This window comes from Astyanax mexicanus, chromosome 20, assembly GCF_023375975.1.
Source record: "Astyanax mexicanus isolate ESR-SI-001 chromosome 20, AstMex3_surface, whole genome shotgun sequence".
Lineage (NCBI taxonomy): Eukaryota > Metazoa > Chordata > Actinopteri > Characiformes > Acestrorhamphidae > Astyanax > Astyanax mexicanus.
In genome coordinates this window covers 29,623,860-29,645,896 of record NC_064427.1, presented here as the reverse complement: position 1 = coordinate 29,645,896, position 22,037 = coordinate 29,623,860, and the positions used below count along the sequence as shown (strand labels likewise).

The 22,037-nt window shown below is 36.5% G+C and overlaps 1 protein-coding gene across 1 annotated transcript; it reads left to right on the top strand.

The window, feature by feature from the left end:
* Positions 1-1,389: 1,389 nt before the first annotated feature.
* Positions 1,390-21,460, top strand: vps36 (vacuolar protein sorting 36 homolog). Its single transcript, XM_007252459.4, has 14 exons — positions 1,390-1,594; positions 2,595-2,663; positions 2,784-2,854; positions 3,157-3,271; positions 4,528-4,617; positions 6,401-6,487; positions 7,183-7,215; positions 7,382-7,459; positions 12,735-12,869; positions 14,169-14,234; positions 14,969-15,033; positions 15,362-15,446; positions 19,018-19,094; positions 20,330-21,460. The coding sequence occupies exons 1-14, from the start codon at positions 1,499-1,501 to the stop codon at positions 20,409-20,411; spliced, it is 1,149 nt and encodes a 382-aa protein (XP_007252521.1). The 5' UTR covers positions 1,390-1,498; the 3' UTR covers positions 20,412-21,460.
* Positions 21,461-22,037: the final 577 nt, after the last annotated feature.

Genomic DNA, 22,037 nt, shown 5'->3' with positions numbered 1-22,037 from the left:
GGATATGAGATAATTAAGGCGTGGGAACAAGTTTACTTAAGGCATGGCCACAAGGTCCTTTTGTTCCACAGCTAAGAAAGCAAGCATCTCTCAGAGGTTGTGCACAATATGACACCTAAGGAAGGTAAATGGGTCTGTATACTGTCTGTATGAGAATGAAGTGTCTTTTACTTAGAGTTACGCCATGTCTCACTGCAAGAGACTCCAAAATATCACCATAATTCATTCCAAGATTAACATAAAAAGAAACCATTAACTCTCCATTTTCTTACAAAAGATTATCCTTGTATTGGAGCTTTGATATTTAGCCTTTTTATTGTCATTGATTTACAGAAAAGCTTAAAAAACTTAATTATCTCATTTACATACCTTATTTATCTCATTTCTACACATTAGGATCTCATTTTCATGCCCTAATAAGTCATGGCCACACAATATTTTTTAACTGATGTCACCTTAGGGGCTCTGTACAGTACAGTAAATGTAAAGTAATGGAGTGAGGAGATTCTCTAGCATTACTGCTACTGTGCACTGAGTGGTTGGTCATCTGATGCTGGAGTTACAGCCAGAGCACTTTTTATTAGCTGGAAAAAGCTTTTGAAATGATAATAGTTTTTGATGCTTAAACATTTAATATTGTTCTGTGTTGAGGAAATAAGTAGCCTTTTAAGTTAAACGATATTAAACTTTAATAAACTACGATTTTGCTCAAATTCTCCATATGAACCCATTAATTTTGAACTCGCTCGGGAGCGCCATCTGGTGGACGGAAAACCCGAAAGCGATTCTTGAGTGGGTTGTGTCTGATAAAAGTTTCATGACTGGCATGAAGCGCACTAACAAGGGGGAATTGATAGGGGCTAGATAGGGAGCATGCAGACGATTGAGACTTGTCCTTATATTGTTTTTTTTTTTTTTTTTACTGTTTTTATATAAAAAAAAATGTTTTGATGTCTTAATTTAAAATATATATATATATATATCTACGTTTTCATACACTGTTTGCTGTGCACCCTATGCAAAAGAAAAAAAAATAGTGAAATAGTAAATCTATACATCCCTGTCTGAGCCCAAAAGGCAGATTTCACAAATTAATCGATTATAAAATTATTTCCAAGGCAAGTTTTTAATGCAAGTTTTGTCTGTGAATCAAATGGCCGGGTCTATGAAATATGTTGTAGACTTTGTGAAAATTATTATAAGTCTTCAAGATTGTAAATGCATTAAAAGCACCGACAGGCTACCGTGCTTCGTCTTTGGAAGGACTTTGCTTCCTTATAATTCACTAGCTACTTTATTTATGATTGTTTATTTTAAAAAATATATACATGTTGGAGAAACAAGCAAAAACCCTAAAGTAAATCTTTAATTTAGACAGGCACATGGACTGGCACCACACCGGAAGTAAACATTCACTGGGAAGTGTCACGTACTAAACGTACAGAATGTATTAATTCTGCTTTAATAATCCGCCAAATTATTCCTTTATACACTTAAAATGGATCGATTTACGTGGGCTAATGGGCTTCTCGAAATGAACGAGACTTTAGTGATCCAGCAGAGAGGAGTCAGACTGTATGATGGAGATGAGAAGGTAACTTTGTTTAAGCTTGTTACTGTGATTTAATCTGGTTTAACTCCACTAAGAGCCAAATAAGAGAGTCTGTCCAGAGACAAACTACCAAACAAGCTCCATAATGCTCAAATTAATGAATATATAAAAATAATATCCGGTTATGTTTGTTTAGTAACTTACTTGTAGGGATGGGCGATACATTAGTTTTCTTCTCGATTCAGTAGTAGAATAATGTAGTAAACATTAAAAAAAATTGTTTGGCCTCCACAATCCCCCGACCTAAACCTGATCAACTGAGATGGTGATTTGAGGTAATTTAGTTAAACTGATGAAGCTGGAGCCACACAGCGTGAAGAAAATGCAGCAACCTCCAGAAACTCTTTTAAGACACTGATAAAACTATTGCAGGTGACTCTACCTCATGAAAACATTGAGATTAATACACCAAGAGCGTGCAGATCTGTCTGCTAAATGTGCTACTTAGAAGAATCTATAGTATAAAACATATTTGTTTAACACTTTTTGATTACAAAATATTAATTCAACATGTGTTCCTCTATAGCTTTACTGTCTTCAGTATTAAATACAAAGAGTGTGCAGATCTATCCTCAAAGCTAAATGTGGTAAACATATTCTGGTTTGTTTAACACGTTTTCTTTACTAAATAATTCCACGTGACCCACATGAAGGGGACTTTTCAGTTTGGGTCCAAACCAAAGTAGCAGGTGTGAAAGGGGCCATGAACCACAGTCCAAAACAAAAGACTAAAGTTTGGTAAAACCTAATGATATAGTCTGATTTAGTCTGGTGCATGTGTGCCTCCTCCTCTGATAGCTGATTCAGCATTTGGGGTAATAGTTTATTACAGAGTCCCATCACAACAGATCATCAGCTACAGAGAGACTGTCAGCAGAGCTGTATAGAATCAAGTAGTTTACTGCATGTTAGACTGTTATGTTGTTTTCATTGCATTTTATCAAACCCTGTGCATATATTCTCATATATGTTTAATTGCCAGGCAAAGCTTGACGTAGGAGTTGTTCTTCTGAGCACACATCGTTTACTTTGGAGGGACCAAAAGAATCATGTAAGATTATTTCAGATTTTGTTTATGTATTTTCCTTTATTGTACAGCTACAAGTCTTATTATTATGCCCTTTGCAATAAAATGCATGAATGTTTATACTCACTTTGTTTACCCCTGTAGGAGTGCTGCATATGTATACCACTGTCTCAGATCATATTCTTTGAGGAGCAGGCTGCAGGCATTGGAAAGAGGTACAGAATTTGTGCTCCAACTACATAAATATTGCATAGATTATAAATCTGATGCAGCAGTTTCATTATAGTATTGAATAAAACAATGTTCAAAGCACAGTACCTGAATCTTATGTGGTTATTAATGTATATTAATGGGCAAAAATACTTGTTGTGCTTAAGTTTGTGTGGAACAAATCAATGATAATCAGTGAGTCTTTACCAATTTGTGTTAGGCTACGTTTTATATTCTCAAAAATGTAATTGCACTAGGGGCATTATAACACCTCTAGTAAAATGTTATTGTTTATTTAATCCTTCAGTGCCAAGATTGTTATTCATCTGCATGCAGCCCCTGCCAATAAGGATCCCGGACCCTACCAGCACAGCAAGTTCTCCTATATTAAGCTGTCCTTTAAGGAACATGGGCAGATTGAGGTACGTTTCTGGGCTGAAGCTGAGACTTAGTTCAATGTTAAGCAAGATATTTTCTTTCTCCAGTCTTTTGGAGGTGTAGGAAACAGTACTCACCATTCTCTGGCTTTATGTGTAAAATACTTATACATGTAATAGTTACAGTGTTATGTTATGTTTTTGTGTCTTTTTCTAGTTATTATGATGAAAGTGTGAGTGTGTTGTGTAAATGCTACAGTAGAGAGTGAAGTAACATGATCTGTTCCACCAATGCTTTACTACAGACAAAGGCTTTATAAATGTATTTCCAAAGCTCAGTTGATTTCCATTTCTACTTACCAATGAATTGCTTGATCAAATCACCCCCTTTTTTTAAAACAATACAGTACAGGCCAAAAGTTTGGACACACCATCTCTTTTTCAATGCGTTTTCTTTATTTTCATGACTATTTACATTGTAGATTCTCACTGAAGGCATCAAAACTATGAATGACCACATGTGGAGTTATGTACTTAACAAAAAAAGGCGAAATAACTTTATAAAAAATTATATTCCAGTTTCCTCAAAATAGCCACCCTTTGCTCTGATTACTGATTTGCACACTCTTTGCATTCTCTCAATGAGCTTCAAGAGGTGGTCACCTGAAATGGTTTTCCAACAGTCTTGAAGGAGTTCCCAGAGGTGTTTAGCACTTGTTGGCCCTTTGCCTTCACTCTGTGGTCCAGCTCACCCCAAACCCTCTGGATTGGGTTCAGGTCCGGTGACTGTGGAGGCCAGGTCATTTTTTGTTAAGTACATAAAACTCCACATGTGTTCATTCATAGGTTTGATCCCTTCAGTGAGAATCTACAATGTAAATAGTCATGAAAAAAAAAAACGCATTGAATGAGAAGGTGTCCAAATTTTGGCCTATACTGTATATAATGTTTTTTTTTTTTTCTAACAATATGCTTTTACAATATATATATATATTTACAATACGAAAATAACATTTGTTTCAGGTTTTAGTTCATTTGTTTTCTTTAAAGGACCTTGCAGTTTACTTATTATATAGTATATTTTTGTATAATGGATTTTGTACCATTACTGATACAATACTGATTACTGACTGGACCTGAAGAGTTTAAAGGGAAAAAAATAAAGGAAAAAAATTGGTGTGTTCTAAACCTGTTGACCAGTAATGTACTGAAATTTAAATGTGATTATTACACAATATTACTTAACATTTAAGTATGTAGCAGCAATGCGAACAGAAATCTAAAACACTCCTTATATACAGTTTTACAGGCGGCTGACAGAGGAAATGACCCAGAAGAGGTGGGAGAATACACCAGTGTCGCAGCCCATTGACACCACAGCTGGACCAAAGGTCAGGTCTTAGTGATGATATTGGCCAATATAGCTGTAAAACTGTAGATTTACATTTTAAATGTGTATTTCAAGGACGGATTTTGAAAAACAAAACAGTTATGCCTAGTTTTGGACTTTTTAAATAGAAATCTTCCTATGAAAATGTTTTATGTTTGGTATACCAAGCATGGTGGTGTTTTGTGTTCAAATGTACCATTTCGAGTACATTTGTGTGTTGCTGTCCTATAATTTATTAATCAGCAGATTATAGAAGTTACCGATAAACAGTTTCTGAACTGTATGGGGTTTTGGCATAATTGACCTATTTAAAAGCATGTTATACAGTAATTCAGTATTATGCAATAAATATTTACCAATAGCAATAATACTACAGTATATTAGTATTGACCTAAATTTCTCTGGGGTCCAATTTAATGTATCCTGACTCTTCCTTATGATAAAGATCTTGCACTATAAAGAAGTAGTGCATAGTGAGGCCTCAAGGTGGCACTGTTTTATTATGATTAAACAGTGTCTGTGACTCCCTCTACTTCAGTATTTTTCAAACCTGGTTCTGGAGGCAACCTGCCCAGCACATTTTAGTTAAATAAGAGGTTTATACATACAAGTCATTATAAAATTTCCCCTGTACTGAAGGGCCACAGATAATGATTGTACAGCATTAAGTCCATACATCCTACAAAGTACAAAACAAAGCTCAAAAAGTGCAAAACCAACATATATGGACAAAAGCATTGGGACCACTACATATTAATTGTTTTCAAGGGTATTTATTTAGCTTTTTTAATTGAAGTAACGGTATCTGTCTCTTTTGTCCAGGATAGATTTTGGTGATAGCATTGCTGTGAGAAAGGTCGTTTCAGGGCATTTGGGGGCCCCAATCAAAATGACGTTGTACTGTTCTGCATTGACCGTCACAGAATTTAGAGGGGCCAGCTCGGGGCCGTAGGCAATTGATTGGTTTGCTTGCCTTGTTGCAAAGGGCCTGGCTGTGAGGATTTGATTGCAATGAGCGATAATAGCTTTGAGGTGAGGTCAGGATGTTGGATGATTCCTCATTCACAACTTTGATTCATCCCAAAAGTACTGATTTGAGCAACTAGGGCACAACTGCTCCAGAGTACACAGTACAATTATAGTGTATGTTTATAGTTTTATTTCAAATTTTCCCATTTTCGTCTCAGTTTACACAGCCAATTACCCAACCCACTCATCACGACCCCCCCTATCACTAGTAATGCCCCAACACACCAGGAGGGTGAAGACTAGCACATGCCTCTTTTGATACATGTGAAGCCAGACACTGCTTCTTTTCGGCTCCGGTACACAACCGATACGCCCGATACCGGCTCTGGTACGCTCCTAGATGCCCTGTGCTGCAGACATCAACGTAGGAGTGATGTAGGGAGAGAGCGCCATCTACCCACAATTTTGGGGCAGGGACAATTTTGCTCTTTCTGAGCGCCGGCAGCTTGACGGCAAAGCTGCATGAGCTGGGGTTTGAACCTGCGACCTCCTGCTCATAGTGGCAGCGCTTTAGACCGCTGGACCACTCGGTGCCCAATTATAGTGTATGTTTAAAAAAAAAAAAAACACTGCAATTTCTTACTCTTCTTAAGTGTTGTTATTTTTTTTCTCTGTGTTTGGAGAAAGGGAAGTATAGATGGATTTGTGTTAGCCCTACCCTTTCTTCTGTTCTTTCTTAGCATGTATTTGTGTGTGTGTGCATGAGAGAATGAACGACTGATTGTTTTCTTTTCCCGTCTTTTGTGTTTCTACAGGCAGGAAGGACACGCGCAGTAGGGATTGTTGGCATTGAGCGGAAGCTGGAGGAGAAGCGGAAGGAGACTGATAAAAACATTTCAGAGGTGAGACAAAGAGAACATAAAACTAAAACCCTGCTAGACCCAGAAGCATGTGACAGAGTTAATGGTAAATCATGTATTTAGAACAGACAGGGTATGTGACATATTTGGGACTGCAAGAAGACTCTGGCATCTCTGACTTCTCTGGATGGGCTGTAGATGTTCCTCTTCCTGGGCTTTTGATGTTGGGAGTTAGCACGGCCCTGTTTTTGTGGCTGTGTGACATCATGGAGTGGGAGAGTGGCTTGAAAGGCTTCCTGTCCTGCTAAAAGTGGAGATAAGAGGGTGCCCAGCCAGAGGCCGGAGCGCAGAACTGCACCTATGCCCACTCCCCACTGATTAACAGCTCAAGTTCAGCTCTAAAATAACAAGAAACACATATGATAAAAAATACCACCACCCCCATATGTGGAAAAGGTGGTCTAAAACTGTTAATTTAACTCCTGTGGTGAAATCAATTATAATTTTCACACTTTCCAGCCGTAGATTTCCAGCCTTAGTTGGACACATATACTATATTACTTGACACATATATGTATACATTACATTTAAGTCAGATAATATGCATAGAACTCTCCTTTGCTCAAAATGTGTACACACTTTTTTTTTTATTAGCACGATTAGCATGAGTTGTAACAGTTTTTTTTGGCTGATGGCCATTCCTAATCCTCTTCTGCTCCCCTCTGTGTTTCCGTCAGGCCTTTGAAGATCTCAGCAAGCTTATGGAGAAGGTCAGTGCTCTGCCATCAGCCTCTATACTGCCCACTTCTGTGACCACAGTGTGAAATCTCGGTAACCTGCCTTTGTCCTCGCTCTCTCTCTCTCTCTCTCTCTCTCTCTCTCTCTCTTTCTTTCTTTCTTTCTGTCTCCCTCTCTCTCTATCTCTCTCTCTCTCAGGCCAAAGAGATGGTTGAGCTGTCCAGATCCATCGCCAACAAAATCAAAGACAAACAGGGCGACATCACAGAGGATGAGGTGAGACAGACACATGAATTGTAGCAGCTTGGCAGGTGCTTCAGCAGGTGTGACGGTATCTCTGTAGCACAGTGTATAACAATGTAGAGTCAGGTGTCAGGCACACAAAAGCCTAGCTGCAGGGTAGACTTTCCTTCAGGTTTGAATCGTGACGCACTCTCTGTCTGTCAAAAGTTTGGGAACAAGTTTTGATAGGTTCTTTAGTACATCAGCATATTTTTCTTATCAGTTTGCAATAAAGTAATACCATTAAATAATAGATCAATTGTATTTTTTTGTTTGCCATTTTTATTGCTCTGAATATAAACAATTAGAGAGCAGAATATATATGAGCAGAAAAGGTCTGGAACCTTGCTTCATGTGACTTGAAGTTAGCACTTGGTAGCTATTACCCCCCTGTCAATAGTAGCTTTTGGGAATGGGTGTCCCAGCTAATGACAAAAAAATTGGAAGAAATATCAGTATAAAATGTTCCGTCTGTTCACTGATTCTGCTCAACACCATTTTTTTTTGTTTTTTTTGCCATTTTCAGTTGCCAAATATTTTGTGCATTCCTAATTTAAATAGTTTTTGATTGACTATTAGTTCCCAATCATTAAACAGATTACATTACATTACGTTTGGCAGACGCTTTTGTGCAAAGCGACTTACATTAATGATGTACATTTAGTAATAGAACACATAAGAGTTTATGGTATAAAAAAATAAAGTAGACAGGGCCTAGTGGCGGTCAAAGGGAAACAGTGGGATAGAGGAGGAAAAGAGGGGAACAAGGAAATGAGGTTAGAAGCAGTTAGTTAGTTAGAGGTGTTAGGAGAGTAAGTGCTCTTTGAAGAGCTCTGTCTTCAGGAGTTTCTTAAAGATAGCGAGGGATGCTCCTGATCTGGTAGTGAAAGGTATATAGTTAACTGATTTATATTTAACTGAAAGGGAAGCCTTTCTGCGGGACACAGTAATCAGATATAGTTTGTTTCCAGAATAGGCCTGTAAACACCTAGTCAGTTTAAGATTGTTGACGATTCAAGATTGGCAAGATTAACCTAGCAGCAGCTGAATGAGTGCTCCAGTAGGACTGATGCCAGCTTATCTAATGTTAGAGCAGACCTAGCAACAGATGTCGTAGCAGCATCAGAACTCATTTAGCTTTCAGTGCTTTGTGTCTTGTGTGCAGAAGTCAAATTGTAAAAAAAATCTGTGTATCTGAATGTATTTATTTTATATTTTTTATTTGTATGGTTTTTGAGAATCACACACAGTTCTATATTATAATAATATAATATATTATATTAATATATTTTTTTACAATTAAACTAAACTAAATATACAGTAATTTAGAGATGCACCAAAATCAGGGCTGGGCCTGCCTCTGCTGCTTAATAAATACTGAAAGCGAGACCGAGAGAAGCGTAACTGAGGAGAAAGAAAAATAATGAAAGCGAAAACAGATTTCTTATGAAGGTAAAGTACAAAACGGAATATTAAACTCTCTATTCAAAGTAAATGTTCTGTTTACAAACATGATTTAAAATTTTTTGATCATTAATACTCCTTATGTTTTCAAATTCAAATTTCTTAGTTATGGATTGTACTTCTGGTTCTCAAAACTTTTGACCCTATTTTGACGCCATAGAAATACTCCAATTTAAGTTAAAAGCATTGTTTTGTATTGTATTGTTTAATGTGATTTTTTTTTATCTTTTTGTGGCTAAATGCTGAAAGCATGTCATTTTCCCCGTTTTCAGTTAAATATGTTTGGTTGACAAATATTTGGTGCATCTTAACTGTAAACACAGTATAAACAGCTTTTAAATAAGATTTTTTAGCCACTTCATTTGATCTCTTGGTCTACAGGTCTTTGGCTTAATCTATTACTGCTTTAATTCTCCCAGGGTTAATAGGCTTTATACGATCAAGCATGTTGAGGATACTATACCGATGTCCTAATTTTAGTGGAGGTGTTTTTCACCCTATATGATCACTATATGAAGCTATGTGTGCTCGAACTGTGGCGATAAACTTATAAAATATTTGTCAGTTACTTTTTTTTGTTTTCTGAAAGCAGCAGTTAAATGGATAATGAAAAGATGCTAAATATTTCCATTGGCTTAGCTCTGGTCAGGCCTCTTGCTCTATGGGGTGCTTCTAAGCCTATTGCTTGGCAAACGTAGCAGAGTAATCCATGCTGGGTTCAGTTTTTTCTGAGTAGGAGTCTCAGACACATAAATCATGCTGACATGAGAGGCACCATGAAATGATATGTAAAATAATTTAATACAATTATGAAATGATGGTATAAATTAGGCCTGTCATGATAATTACATTTCCAACTTATTGTACAATATGTGGGCATGGCCTTGTTATTTTTTATTGAAATTTATTTTTTACAATTTATTTACATAAAAGAAAAAAAAACATTTGAGCCACGCAACGGCCATTGCATCCTACTATATAAGATGTTGCTTAAGGGTAATAGTTTTTTTAGACCTATTTGCTACAAAAAAATGCTGCATTTTACAATACACAATACAAACTTTTGACAGACTGTATGAGTTGCCAAAAAAAAGCAAACGACTCTCATTAATAATACTTTATTAAATTAATATTTATTGCAATGTTTATTTGTAATAATGTAATTGCATTATTCTGCTATTATATTATCAATGTAATCAGTGCATCAGTGGTTTTAAAAATGAAAGTTATATCGTTTATCTCAGTTATTCTGGAACAATATATTGTTCACAAAAAGCTATTGTGGAAGGCCTAGTGTAAATAGTAGATAGATTCTGCTGAAATTGATTTATGTAAAAATGACAAATGTAGTGAAATTAAACCCTCATTTAAAAAAAGGCCTAGGAATTCTATAATTTAGTAAAATTAAAGTTGCAAAAATTTAGACTTTCCTTATCAAATGTCTTTTTTGGAGGGATTTCCAGAGTGAAAAAATTCCCTCTACAAAAACACACTTCTGCACATTTAATGTCCATGTGCTCTTTTTAGCATGATATAGTAGAAAAAGGGTTTTTCAAATGTGACATACTAATTAAATAATTCAGAATGTCTTTTCCAAAAGATGTGCTCGTAATTTAGCAAACTACAACTAATTCCATATTATAGCTTGTTTCCTGAAGAGTTTAACATTTTGAAAGATGTTTGTTTTACAGAGTTCCTGACACATTAAAAATTTAAAATCAGTTTCTGCCTAGTTTAGAAAATATGTATTTATTGAGTGAAATTGCTACAAGAAAAAATAAAAACAAATTAACAGATATTCAAGAAAAAATATGTATCTCCAGAACGGTAATTTTACAAAAGGATGAACCGTCTTATCTTTCAGTACAATTACAGTTGTGGTCAAAAGTTTACATACACTTGTAAAAAAACATAATGTTATGGCTGTCTTGAGTTTTCAATAAGTTCTACAACTCTTATTTTTCTGTGATAGAGTGATCGGAACACATACATGTTTGTCACAAAAAACAGTCATAAAATTTGGTTCTTTCATAAATTTATTATGGGTCTGCTGAAAATGTCACCAAATCTGCTGGGTCAAAAATATACATACAGCAACATTAGTATTTGGTTACATGTCCCTTGGCCATTTTCACGGCAACTAGGCGCTTTTGGTAGCCATCCACAAGCTCCTGGCAAGCTTCAGGTCGAATGTTTGACCACTCTTCTTGACAGAATTGGTGCAGTTCAGCTAAATGTGATGGTTTTCTTGCATGAACCCGTTTCTTTAGCACTTTCCACATGTTCTCAATGGGGTTTAAGTCAGGACTTTGGGAAGGCCATTCTAAAACCTTAATTCTAGCCTGGTTTAGCCATTCCTTTACCACTTTTGATGTGTGTTTTGGGTCATTGTCTTGTTGGAACACCCAACTGCGCCCAAGACCCAACCTTCGGGCTGATGTTTTTAAGTTTTCCTGCAGAATTTGGAGGTAATCCTCCTTCTTCATTATCCCATTTACTTTCTGCAAAGAACCAGTTCCACTGGCAGCAAAACATCCCCAGAGCATAATACTACCACCACCATGCTTGACAGTAGGCATGGTGTTCCTGGGATTAAAGGCCTCACCTTTTCTCCTCCAAACATATTGCTGGGTGTTGTGGCCAAACAGCTAAATTTTTGTTTCGTCTGACCAGAGAACTTTCCTCCAGAAGGTTTTATCTTTGTCCATGTGATCAGCAGAAAACTTCAGCCGAGTCTTAAGGTGCCTTTTCTGGAGCAAGGGCTTCTTTCTTGCACGGCAGCCTCTCAGTCCATGGCGATGTAAAACACGCTTGACTGTGGAGACTGACACCTGTGTTCCATCAGCTTCCAAATCCTTGCAGACCTGCTTCTTGGTGATTCTTGGTTGACTCTTGACCATCCTGAACAATCTCCTCTCGGCAGCATGTGATAGCTTGCGTTTTCTTCCTGATCGTGGCAGTGACACAACTGTTCCATGCACTTTATACTTGCGTATAATTGTCTGCACAGTTGCTCTTGGGACCTGTAGCTGCTTTGAAATGGCTCCAAGTGACTTCCCTGACTTGTTCAAGTCAATAATTCGCTTTTTCAGATCCACACTGAGTTCCTTTGACTTTCCCATTGTAGCTTTTGTAGCTGAGTCTAATCACTGGGTCAAATGAGCCCTATTTAAATGGGCTCATGAGAAGTCAACAGCTGTAGTCAATCAGAATCACTTACAAGAAGTGAAGAGGCCATGACATGAAGCTAATTTGATTGACACAACTCGCTACATCACCAAAATTGACAAATTTTGTTGCTGTATGTATATTTTTGACCCAGCAGATTTGGTGACATTTTCAGCAGACCCATAATAAATTTATGAAAGAACCAAATTTTATGACTGTTTTTTGTGACAAACATGTATGTGTTCCGATCACTCTATCACAGAAAAATAAGAGTTGTAGAACTTATTGAAAACTCAAGACAGCCATAACATTATGTTTTTTTACAAGTGTATGTAAACTTTTGACCACAACTGTATGTATAAAAATCATTAGATTAGATTTTGATACAATGTGAAGGACAGCTGTTGATGAAATTATGCAAAGTTGACAAAAGTGGAGATGGTGATGATATACATTCTTAAGCAATATTTTTTTATTTTACAAAATAAAAAGATGTTTCTGCTTTTCTTGGGTCAGACAAACTCTCTTGAAATGGCACATAATATTGCCTGATACTGGTTTTACAGTGCTTGTACTGTCTGACGTAATGTGTCTAATTTTTGAGGGCTAATGAAGTTTTTTCCTTGTTGCCTCTCAGACTATCCGCTTCAAGTCCTATTTGCTGAGCATGGGTATCGCCAACCCTGTAACCAGGGAAACGCACGGATCTGGCACACACTACCACATGCAGCTCGCTAAACAGCTGGGAGACATGCTGCAGGCACCACTGGAGGTGAGTTAATGTGTGTGTATCTGCGTGTGTGTGTGTGTGTGTGTGTGTGTGTGTGTATTAGTAGTATGAGAAACTAAACAACCTGTTTGACATGAGTCTCTTTGTCTAGACTGTGTTTTATCTTTTATCTCTGCTCCATCTCTGTTTGATACTTATCATGATGACACTGTAACTCCGCAAAATCAGTAACCAGGAATAGATTTTAATATCATTCTTGTTGTCTGTTGGATTGTTGCATATTCCTCTGAATCGGTGCAATTTCTGGCCCCAGGAAATTCCATGTATAAATGTGCACACAAAATAATTTTAAATACATTTTATTATTACGCAAAGTTAGATATGTAATTCAAAAAAATAAATAAAAACTACTTAGAACACTGAAAAAAGCTTTTGTTACCTGTCCCCATTCTATGACTTTACCATGAAATGTGTGACTCCAAACCTCATCTATGCTTTAATCTTTTTTTTTTTTTCATAATAAATCCATAATATTTAAGTTAAAATACACATTTTATTTGTGTCCCTGGGTTTCACTCAGTCCTGTTACCGTAACACATTACTCCATCTGAGTCACATTTACAACAGGAAGTTACATCAGTTGTTTTTTCTGAAGACCATGGGAAGACCAAAATTAGTTTTTCCTGTATATTTGGTCTAAACTTGTAAGGAGGACAATCTCAACACTCTGTCCTGTAACCTTAATTAATTCTTAGATCTTATTTGTTTAGTTTTGAAATAAAAAATTTGGGAAAATGAATGACATCAGTGTCCCCATGCTATTAGCATAGCAGCCATTTAGCTATTTTTAGTGTTTTTGCTAATTCTATGCTAAAAACTCATTCCTGTTACTTTCATTCCTGTTTCTCAAAACATAAAAAGTAACAGGAGTGAGTTCCAGGAACAGGAATGAGTGCCATTTGGAGGAGTGAATTTTTTTTGTTATGAATATCAATTATTTGAACATGCAGTCAATAATTTCTTTAAAATAAAGCATGGGGAGAGAATCAAAGGAATTAGTGGACTTTCTTTTAAACAGCCTTTTTACATGTCACATGAGTTTTATAACCATCTTTGGTAGTCACCTTGTAAAAAATTGTGTAAAGCATGCCAGATGGGTAGTATTGAGTATTGAGCATAAATTATTAAGATCATGTTCATATATTGTACAGTAAGTAAATAACATAATTATCGTGACCGGCCTACTTTTTCTTATTAAGACTAATCTGTCCCTATCATGGCCTTTCATGGTGTGTTCTTTCTCCCTCTCTCTGCTCATGGCTCTGCTGGTGCTCCTCATAGGAGCGAGGTGGTATGATGGCCCTTACAGAAGTCTACTGTCTGGTGAATCGAGCCAGAGGCATGGAGGTAAACTGGATTCAGTAGAATTTAAACCATATTTAATGTTGTAGCTTGGATTTTGTTTTTGGCATTGTTAAATGTGACACAAAATTACCATTACTGGTATATTAATAAGAATATTCTTATTATTAAGTTTTAAATAAATAAGAGGTAGTCCACTTGAGAAAGATTGATTTATAGAAAGATCAATTCTTACAGTTCTACTGACCAGAGCTTTATGTTGTATTGGAGATCTCTGTCACAGACTGATCAGTGCTTAGCCTGACCTTCTGCTTAGACGGATTTACAGTATGGCCATCTGCCTTCAACTTTCCAAAGCGTGCTTCTTGCCAGTTCATATAATACTGTGTTAGTGCAATCTTTTCTGACTGATACTTACAGAAAACTGTGGGCATAAAAATGCACAGCATTTATTTATTAATTTTTTTATTTATTTGTCTATTTACTTAATTATTGATTGATTGATTGTTTAATAGATTTTTTAAATTGATTTAATTGATTGATTTAATTGATTGAAGATTTAGTACAAGGAAATAGCATAACATAAATTTATATCATTGTCTCCCAGCATCACAATATACCTCTTTCTTTTATAGTACAGTACATATCAATTATCCCTCTAAAATGTCCTCAAAAATCAAATCATCTTTCAGGTGCTGATCTTTTTTTTTTTTTTATCATTATTTGTTAAGTCTGACCTCATTCCGGTCATCCCTATTTTCCCCCTCTCTTCTTTCTAGCTTCTCTCTCCAGAGGATCTAGTGAACGCCTGCAAGATGTTTGAGTCTCTAAAGCTCCCTCTGAGGTGAGTGTGTGCGGTAAGCCGAGTTTTAGGGGGGTCGCCAGATGGGAGGCAGGCCAATGGAGGACGCAGTCAGCCACTTCCCGTCTGACTTCCTGTTTTCAAGAGGCCATGTCTGCTCTCTTCGCTTTCCATCTTTCTAAAGAAAACAACCATTTGCTATCCTGATCCCAACATTACCACCGACCCCACTCAAGTAGCTCTTGCCTGGAGATGCGGTGTATTTGCTGGACGCTGTTTCAGGGGGTTTGGCCTCCGTTTTGCACTCTGGCTGGGCTTTTAGTCGTTCCCAGTGGAAACTGGTTCATTATTGTTTATCTTTTCCTCTCAGGTTGCGAGTGTTCGACAGTGGTGTGATGGTGGTTCAGCTGCAGTCTCACAGTGAAGAGGAGATGATTGCGTCTGCTCTCGATAATGTGAGTGTCAGGCCTCTGTCATGTAACTCCTGCTAAATCACTTAAGTGGCCACTAACTCCATCATGTTTAATTACGGGGTTTGGTGGAGCAGAACTTGGAACAATCTTATGCTGAATGTTTTCGCCTCATTCTCTCCATGGCTGCTTAATAGAGAGCCTTCTCAGTTCAGTCAGAGTTAGGCCAAATCCCATTTCATCCCTTGCCCCTAACACTTAGCCCTACTCATCTGTTTTGTGTGTTCACGCCTAGGGTTAGGGTATCATGATTCTTGTTAGGATAGAAGGGTAGGGTGACGTGTTAGGGCTACAAGGCCCCCAAATTGAAGGGTTATGAGAAATCACCAGCAAGATGGCTGCACAAGTGACTAAAGAAAACCACAGTGTTGTATTATTGTCTCTGTAAAAATGATGATAAACAATACAATATCACAATTTAATGATGTTTCAATGTATTATGGCCCTTTTTTCATTAACAAGCATACCAAATTATTAGTCATCATTATGTATGCCTAATATACGTTTATACATATCAGTTTTTATATAGTTTTTCTTGTTTTTGTAAATGGATTTTTTTTTTGCAGTGAAGCTTTCAGACCCTGCATCCATTACAATACACATCATGTATTCTCTTTATTTTTAAATGTTTTGTTGTCCATAACACTAGAGAGCTGGTGTTCATCAGAATAGACCATGAACCAGCCAATAAACAAGTTAATAAACTAATAAAACAGTAACTTGGTCCCATCCACTGCACTGGAAACACAGTATTGCTAGAACTATTGAGGGAAAGTAACAGCTCATTTTTCTAATTTAATGTGATTTAGAACAATTTTAAATCATGTTTTTACTGTTTAGGGATGGTTTATGAAAGAAAAAAGGTCAATATGAAATATAAAATATATATCACAATGCTATGGAAATAAAAAAGCTAATAAATATTTTAGTTAATTTGATTTATTTGCTATATGGATTTTATAGTATAATATTAAAGTCTTCTCTTCTGTGCATTTCAGACAGAAGAGATAATTTGGGTCTGAAACACCTGAAACTGGTCTTGAATATTTAATGTGGAATAAGAAAATTTAAACAAGAAGTGAGCAAATAGCTCCCTATTACTAATTGTCATTAAACCTCTACTTTTTTGACGAAAGGTAAAATGCCCTAAATGTAACTGAAGTCCAGAAGCAACTTTGCTGATATTTGCTGCTCCTCTGTTATTACAACAGATTGGCAGGGTCACCTACACAGTACCACTAGTAACGTGCTCATTCATTCATTTATTCATTCATTTATTCATTCATTCATTTAGATAATATCGCTTCTTGAAGTTTTCCTATTTCTTAGAGGGAGGATTTCAACCATTTCCTTTGTAATTTAGTTCCAAGGAGAGGGTAACACTGGAAAACAAGGCTTAGGGGTACAACTAAGAAATAGGATTGAGTAGTGCTGGGCGATAAAACGATATCGATAGTTATCGAGGAAACTATATATCGCGATAAGTCGGGGCGAGAAATTCGATAAACTAAATTTTCTATTTCCCGTTTAAGTAGCGTTGTGAAAAGGCGCAGCACGAGATCAGGCAGCACGCTGAACTGCTGCTCAGCCCAGTACAACCCCTCCCCTCCCCTCTCCACCATCCCCCTCCGCCCCACCCCCCGAGCCCCTCCACTCTGAACTCCTCACATAGCGGCTCCTTCTCTCCCATTTACTGGATAAACTTCATTTATACTATTCAGCGGCGCTACACTGGAAAACTCACCTTTTAAATATGAGGCATGCGTCTCCAAGATATTTAGAGAGGTGAGCTTGTTCAGATTTCTGAAGGCAGGTAAACGCTGCTCTGTTTGCTGCTAGTTAGATTAGCTTGTCTCCAGTTTAAAGTTAGCGATGTTTAGGTGTAAAAGGGATCTGTGCAATCTGTCATCATTAGCTAAGATGCTTTCACTGCTTTTTACATTCTAATAAACTAATGGGTAACGCACGTTAGCCGTGTTAATCCACGTTTCGTGTAAATTAAGGTTAACTTCAGCACGAGTGAGGGGTTAGTATATAAACACACAGAAAGGAAGCACTTTCCATCTTTTTTCCTAACTCTCACTGTTTCTGTTAGAAAACCCTGAGGGCAGCATTCTCCTCTGTCTTTGTGTTTTATAGTTTTTAACAGATAGAGAGTCTGTTATGCTGGATATTTTACTAAATACAGAAGATTATATAATCTGTCTAGCTGTATTTGAACTGAGCTAAACATTGCTGTTACTGAACTGGAGTTTTAAATACACTTAAGTAATGTAAGTCTAGTCTACTGAAAGCCAGTAATGTTAGTATAAATCTGTACTGCAGTAGAAGTGGATCATTTCAGAAACTTGACTTTATTCCTCCCACCTCCATTATAGGCCACTTTTTTTTTTAAATATTTAAATGTTAGCTTAATTTAAATGAAAAAAAAACTAAAGGCTCTTATTTAAAAAAAAACATAAGCAGTAAATTATCTAAAATTACAACAAATAGAAAATAGAAAAACAGTAAAACATATGTAATACATACTTTTTATATGACCAAAATTAAACTAGACTGAAATCTGACTAAAACTAATAATATCCGATAGACTAAAATGTAACTAAAACTATTATACATTTTAGTGAAAAGACTAAGACTGTATCAAAATCACCTGTGAACACTGTGATATACTCTTGTATTTTGCTTTATGTAGTTGCCTGCATTCAGGGAGGGGAATGATCTTTTGATTAAATATAATTTTATAAAAATAAATAAAGTGTTATTGCAATTTAAATTAAACAGACATATAATGTAAAGGGTCTTACATATTTTTTAGTTTATATATTTGTCCCCTTTTTAAAATTAATTTAAAAGCTGTACCCACCTGGCAAGATGTTAACATCCTAGTGTCTGTCCACAAGGCTCTGAGCCTGCTAGTGATTTTGTCCATAACTCCCTTATTCTGTCACTTCTGAGTAAAAATAGAAACCTTTAAGTGTAACAGAAAGTGATTTGATTTATATCGTGATACATATCGATATCGGCTGATATGAAAAACTATATCGTAATAAGATTTTTTTCCATATCGCCCAGCCCTAGGATTGAGCCTTAGTTAGTGAGTGGGTTGTCTCTCCAAACCACCGTAATCAGAATCCATTGGAGAGAAGACGCCACCAGCAGATGTGTGAGGATGGCTGGAAGTACTGCACTGTAGGTCAAAGAAGCAGAGGCGTGTCAGATCAGAATGTTCCATGTCTGAAGAGTCCAAGGCGAATGTGGTCAGTGAGTGGAATGTTCAGTTGGTACTTGTAGTAAGAAACTTCAGTAGTCTGAGGGGAGTTGCACTTTCCATCTCTAACAAAACCACATTGTTTTATCTTGATCTTTCTTGTTTTGCATAATCTATTCATTTTATCCAAAAATTTTCATAGGCTAACAAAAGCATGTTTGAAGGAGGTGGTTAAGTTGACCTTTAAACACATGTGCGCTGTTCAGTGTGTCAAAACACACATGTTAGTTGTGGTGCGTGTCTCATTGGTGTTTAATGGGGCTTCTTTCCTTTCCTGTTTCACAGGTGTCTGACAAGGGTTCCTTGACAGCCGAGGAGTTTGCTAAACTTTTAGGACTGTCTGTTCTTCTGGCAAAAGAGAGGTAAAGTTGGATCCTAAAAACAGTATAACTCTAGTAGATGTGGTATTGGTGACAAATATTGACATTGATTAGTACTATTCATGATGACATACTATTCATGTAAATAGTGATGTCCCTGTGGTCACATCAGTAGAAACAATGAATGTATTAAAGTGTTAAATTGTGCCAGAAGGGTTGAGGGAAGGACGACTTTTGTTTCCCTGAAGAATAGAGATCACGTCACAATTAATATGGGGCCAAAATCAGCAGAAGGGTCTGGAATGGATTTTAGAGCCAGAAAATAACAAATATATTCAGTTCCCTCTCTCAGTACACTGTTTGTTGTGTAGAACTCCCAGTTAAGTAGTATTTTGTTTAGGGAGCTGAGTAGTTTAATGAGCATAGTTTACCTTCATTTCCTAGGTCAAATATATCAATATCGGTTTTGAAGAAAAAGTACTTTGTTATCATTTCTTTTAACCCCTAAACATGCCTTGTCCTGTATACAGGCTACAGGTGCAGGTGATACAAACCCCTTTTTTCTACAGTAAAACACTGCAGAAATTCCAGATCAGTAACAGGAACCAACCCAAATTCTGCATGTTTGAAAATAGATGTAAAAACTAGAGAAACATAACAAAACTAAAGGTTTGGAGGACATGAACTGTTTGATTTTATAATGAAGTTCAGGAAAGAGCCAATTTTATGATTTTATTCATAATATTTTGACATTAGCATATTTACTTTTTTATATATTTTCTATTACAATTACAATTATGCTTTTCAGTATTGTTCCTTATCAATCATGAAACCTTTTTATGTAATGATTGGATAGAAATCCTTAAGATTTAGAGGTGTAATGTCAGGCAGACAATTGACATAAATTCTGGCCTATTAGGAGGTTAAAGAACATTTCAGCTGATGGTATAAATAACCTGAGGATATGGAAACGGTGTGAAGAACTCTTTTAAAGTTGTCTTTGTTGTAATTTTAAGGAAAAATGCATGTTGTACTTGTAAAACATTACTTCAGATTAGCAGGGCTTAATAATCATGGGATTCTAAATTTTTAATGCAAATTTGTGTATTATAATATACAGTGACTACTGAAAACTGGACTAGTTAAGTCTGTGAGTCGTTTATTACACATTGTATTCTCACAGCATTGTCTGCATACCCTGTTTTTTCTTGAACTCAAAAACAGCTAAGTAACTATCAACGTCTTCCTTCCTGCCTTCTCTGCATCCTTCCTTACAGGCTGCTGCTGGCTGAGAAAATGGGGCACCTATGCAGAGACGACTCGGTGGAAGGCCTGCGTTTCTATCCCAACTTGTTCTGATGCTTGAGTACGATGCTTCATCTGCAGTTTCTACTGTACGACTCTTTCAGGCACCTCTGTACAGAACAGAACACTGCTCGCTCTCGCTGTGTGGCCTGGACTTGTGGGACTCAGAACAACCACCACTATTCAACCACTGTATAATAATACCATAATAATTAGCTGTTGGTACAGCCTTGTGCAAGTGTTTGGGTACCTATGGTCAACCGACACTCTAACTCTATGCTAACTTAAATATGACAGTACTCTCTGACAATAAAATATGAAAGAAAGAAAGAAAGAAATGTCTAATTTAAGTATATAACCTTAGTCATATTTTAGAATGCACTTTAGTGTGTTCTCTGTAGAAAATGTGAACTTACATTTATACATGTACAGTATTTTGACAAAGGATGCCCAAAAGTTTGCACAAGAATATATATAAATGTATAAAAAAATATAAATGTCATATCTATGTTAACTGTAAAAAACACAGTTGCTGAATAAGGTAGAGTAGGCTGTCCTAAACAGTGTGTCTACAATCCTAAACAGCTTAGTTGTGGCTGAGGGCCTTGGTTGACAGCGTGAGGTAGTAGACTGAAAGGTTTCTGCTCAGCTCTGCTTAAAGCAGGGATGCTCATTCCTGGTCCTGGATATTCTACCATCTTGCCGAGTTCAGCTCCCCCCCCTAATCTTACACACCTGATCCAAGTAATCAAGGCCTTCAGGGACACGAGAACATTCTAGACTCAGGTTTGTTAGATAAGAAATCTTCATAATCATAGATGAAAGTATCTAGCTATTTTTCCCCAAGACTGTTACTGCATTTGGACTTTAAAGGGCAGCTTATATGTTCAAAAGGGTATCTAAAATTTTAAAAACACTATAAAATACCATCAACATGAACAAATAAATCATTTCATGGTGTATAAATTAAGCTGTTCTAGACAAATGTATGCAGCTGGAATTTTTTCATAAATGCAGAGATTAATGGGCCTGCCACCATCTGAACTGTCTTCCACCACAGATATTCAACATGTAATTAAAAACCTTTGGTATAAAAATTTCAACTTCCTATGTTTTGTTTACATTTATGATCATATGACTGTGAGAGAGCCCTTGCTAAAAATAGGTTCTGTTTAGTGGAACATTGTTCATTGTGTTTTATGAACAGTACAGTGTAATAAAAAAAAACATTTCCTTGCCTTTTCAAGATTCATTCCAGGGCAGCATGTGAGGAGGGTGAAGTACAATGAAATTACTCTGAAACTGAATTGCTGGAAGAGTTTAGGGCATTATGAGACTTGAAAGAAGCTATGATGTTCAAGAGACTCCCCTTATCAGTGTGTTTGTCTCAAGCCAAAAGTTTCAAGATATCAGCCCCATTCCAACGCTGTCATGTTATTCTATTCTGGAAAAATCTATTTGTTTTTTACAATTACTTGCAATGATATTCATACAGTAAGCTTCCAAACAAAACTATTGTGGCTAAAACAATCTCATAGGAATGCATTCAAGATTTGCCCATAAATTCAACAACAATTTTTTTTCCCAGTCAAATTCTTCGAGATACAAACACCACATTCAGCAAAATCATACAACTAATAAATTAGTTTCATGCTTTCTGAACCCATCTGATTTATGTGT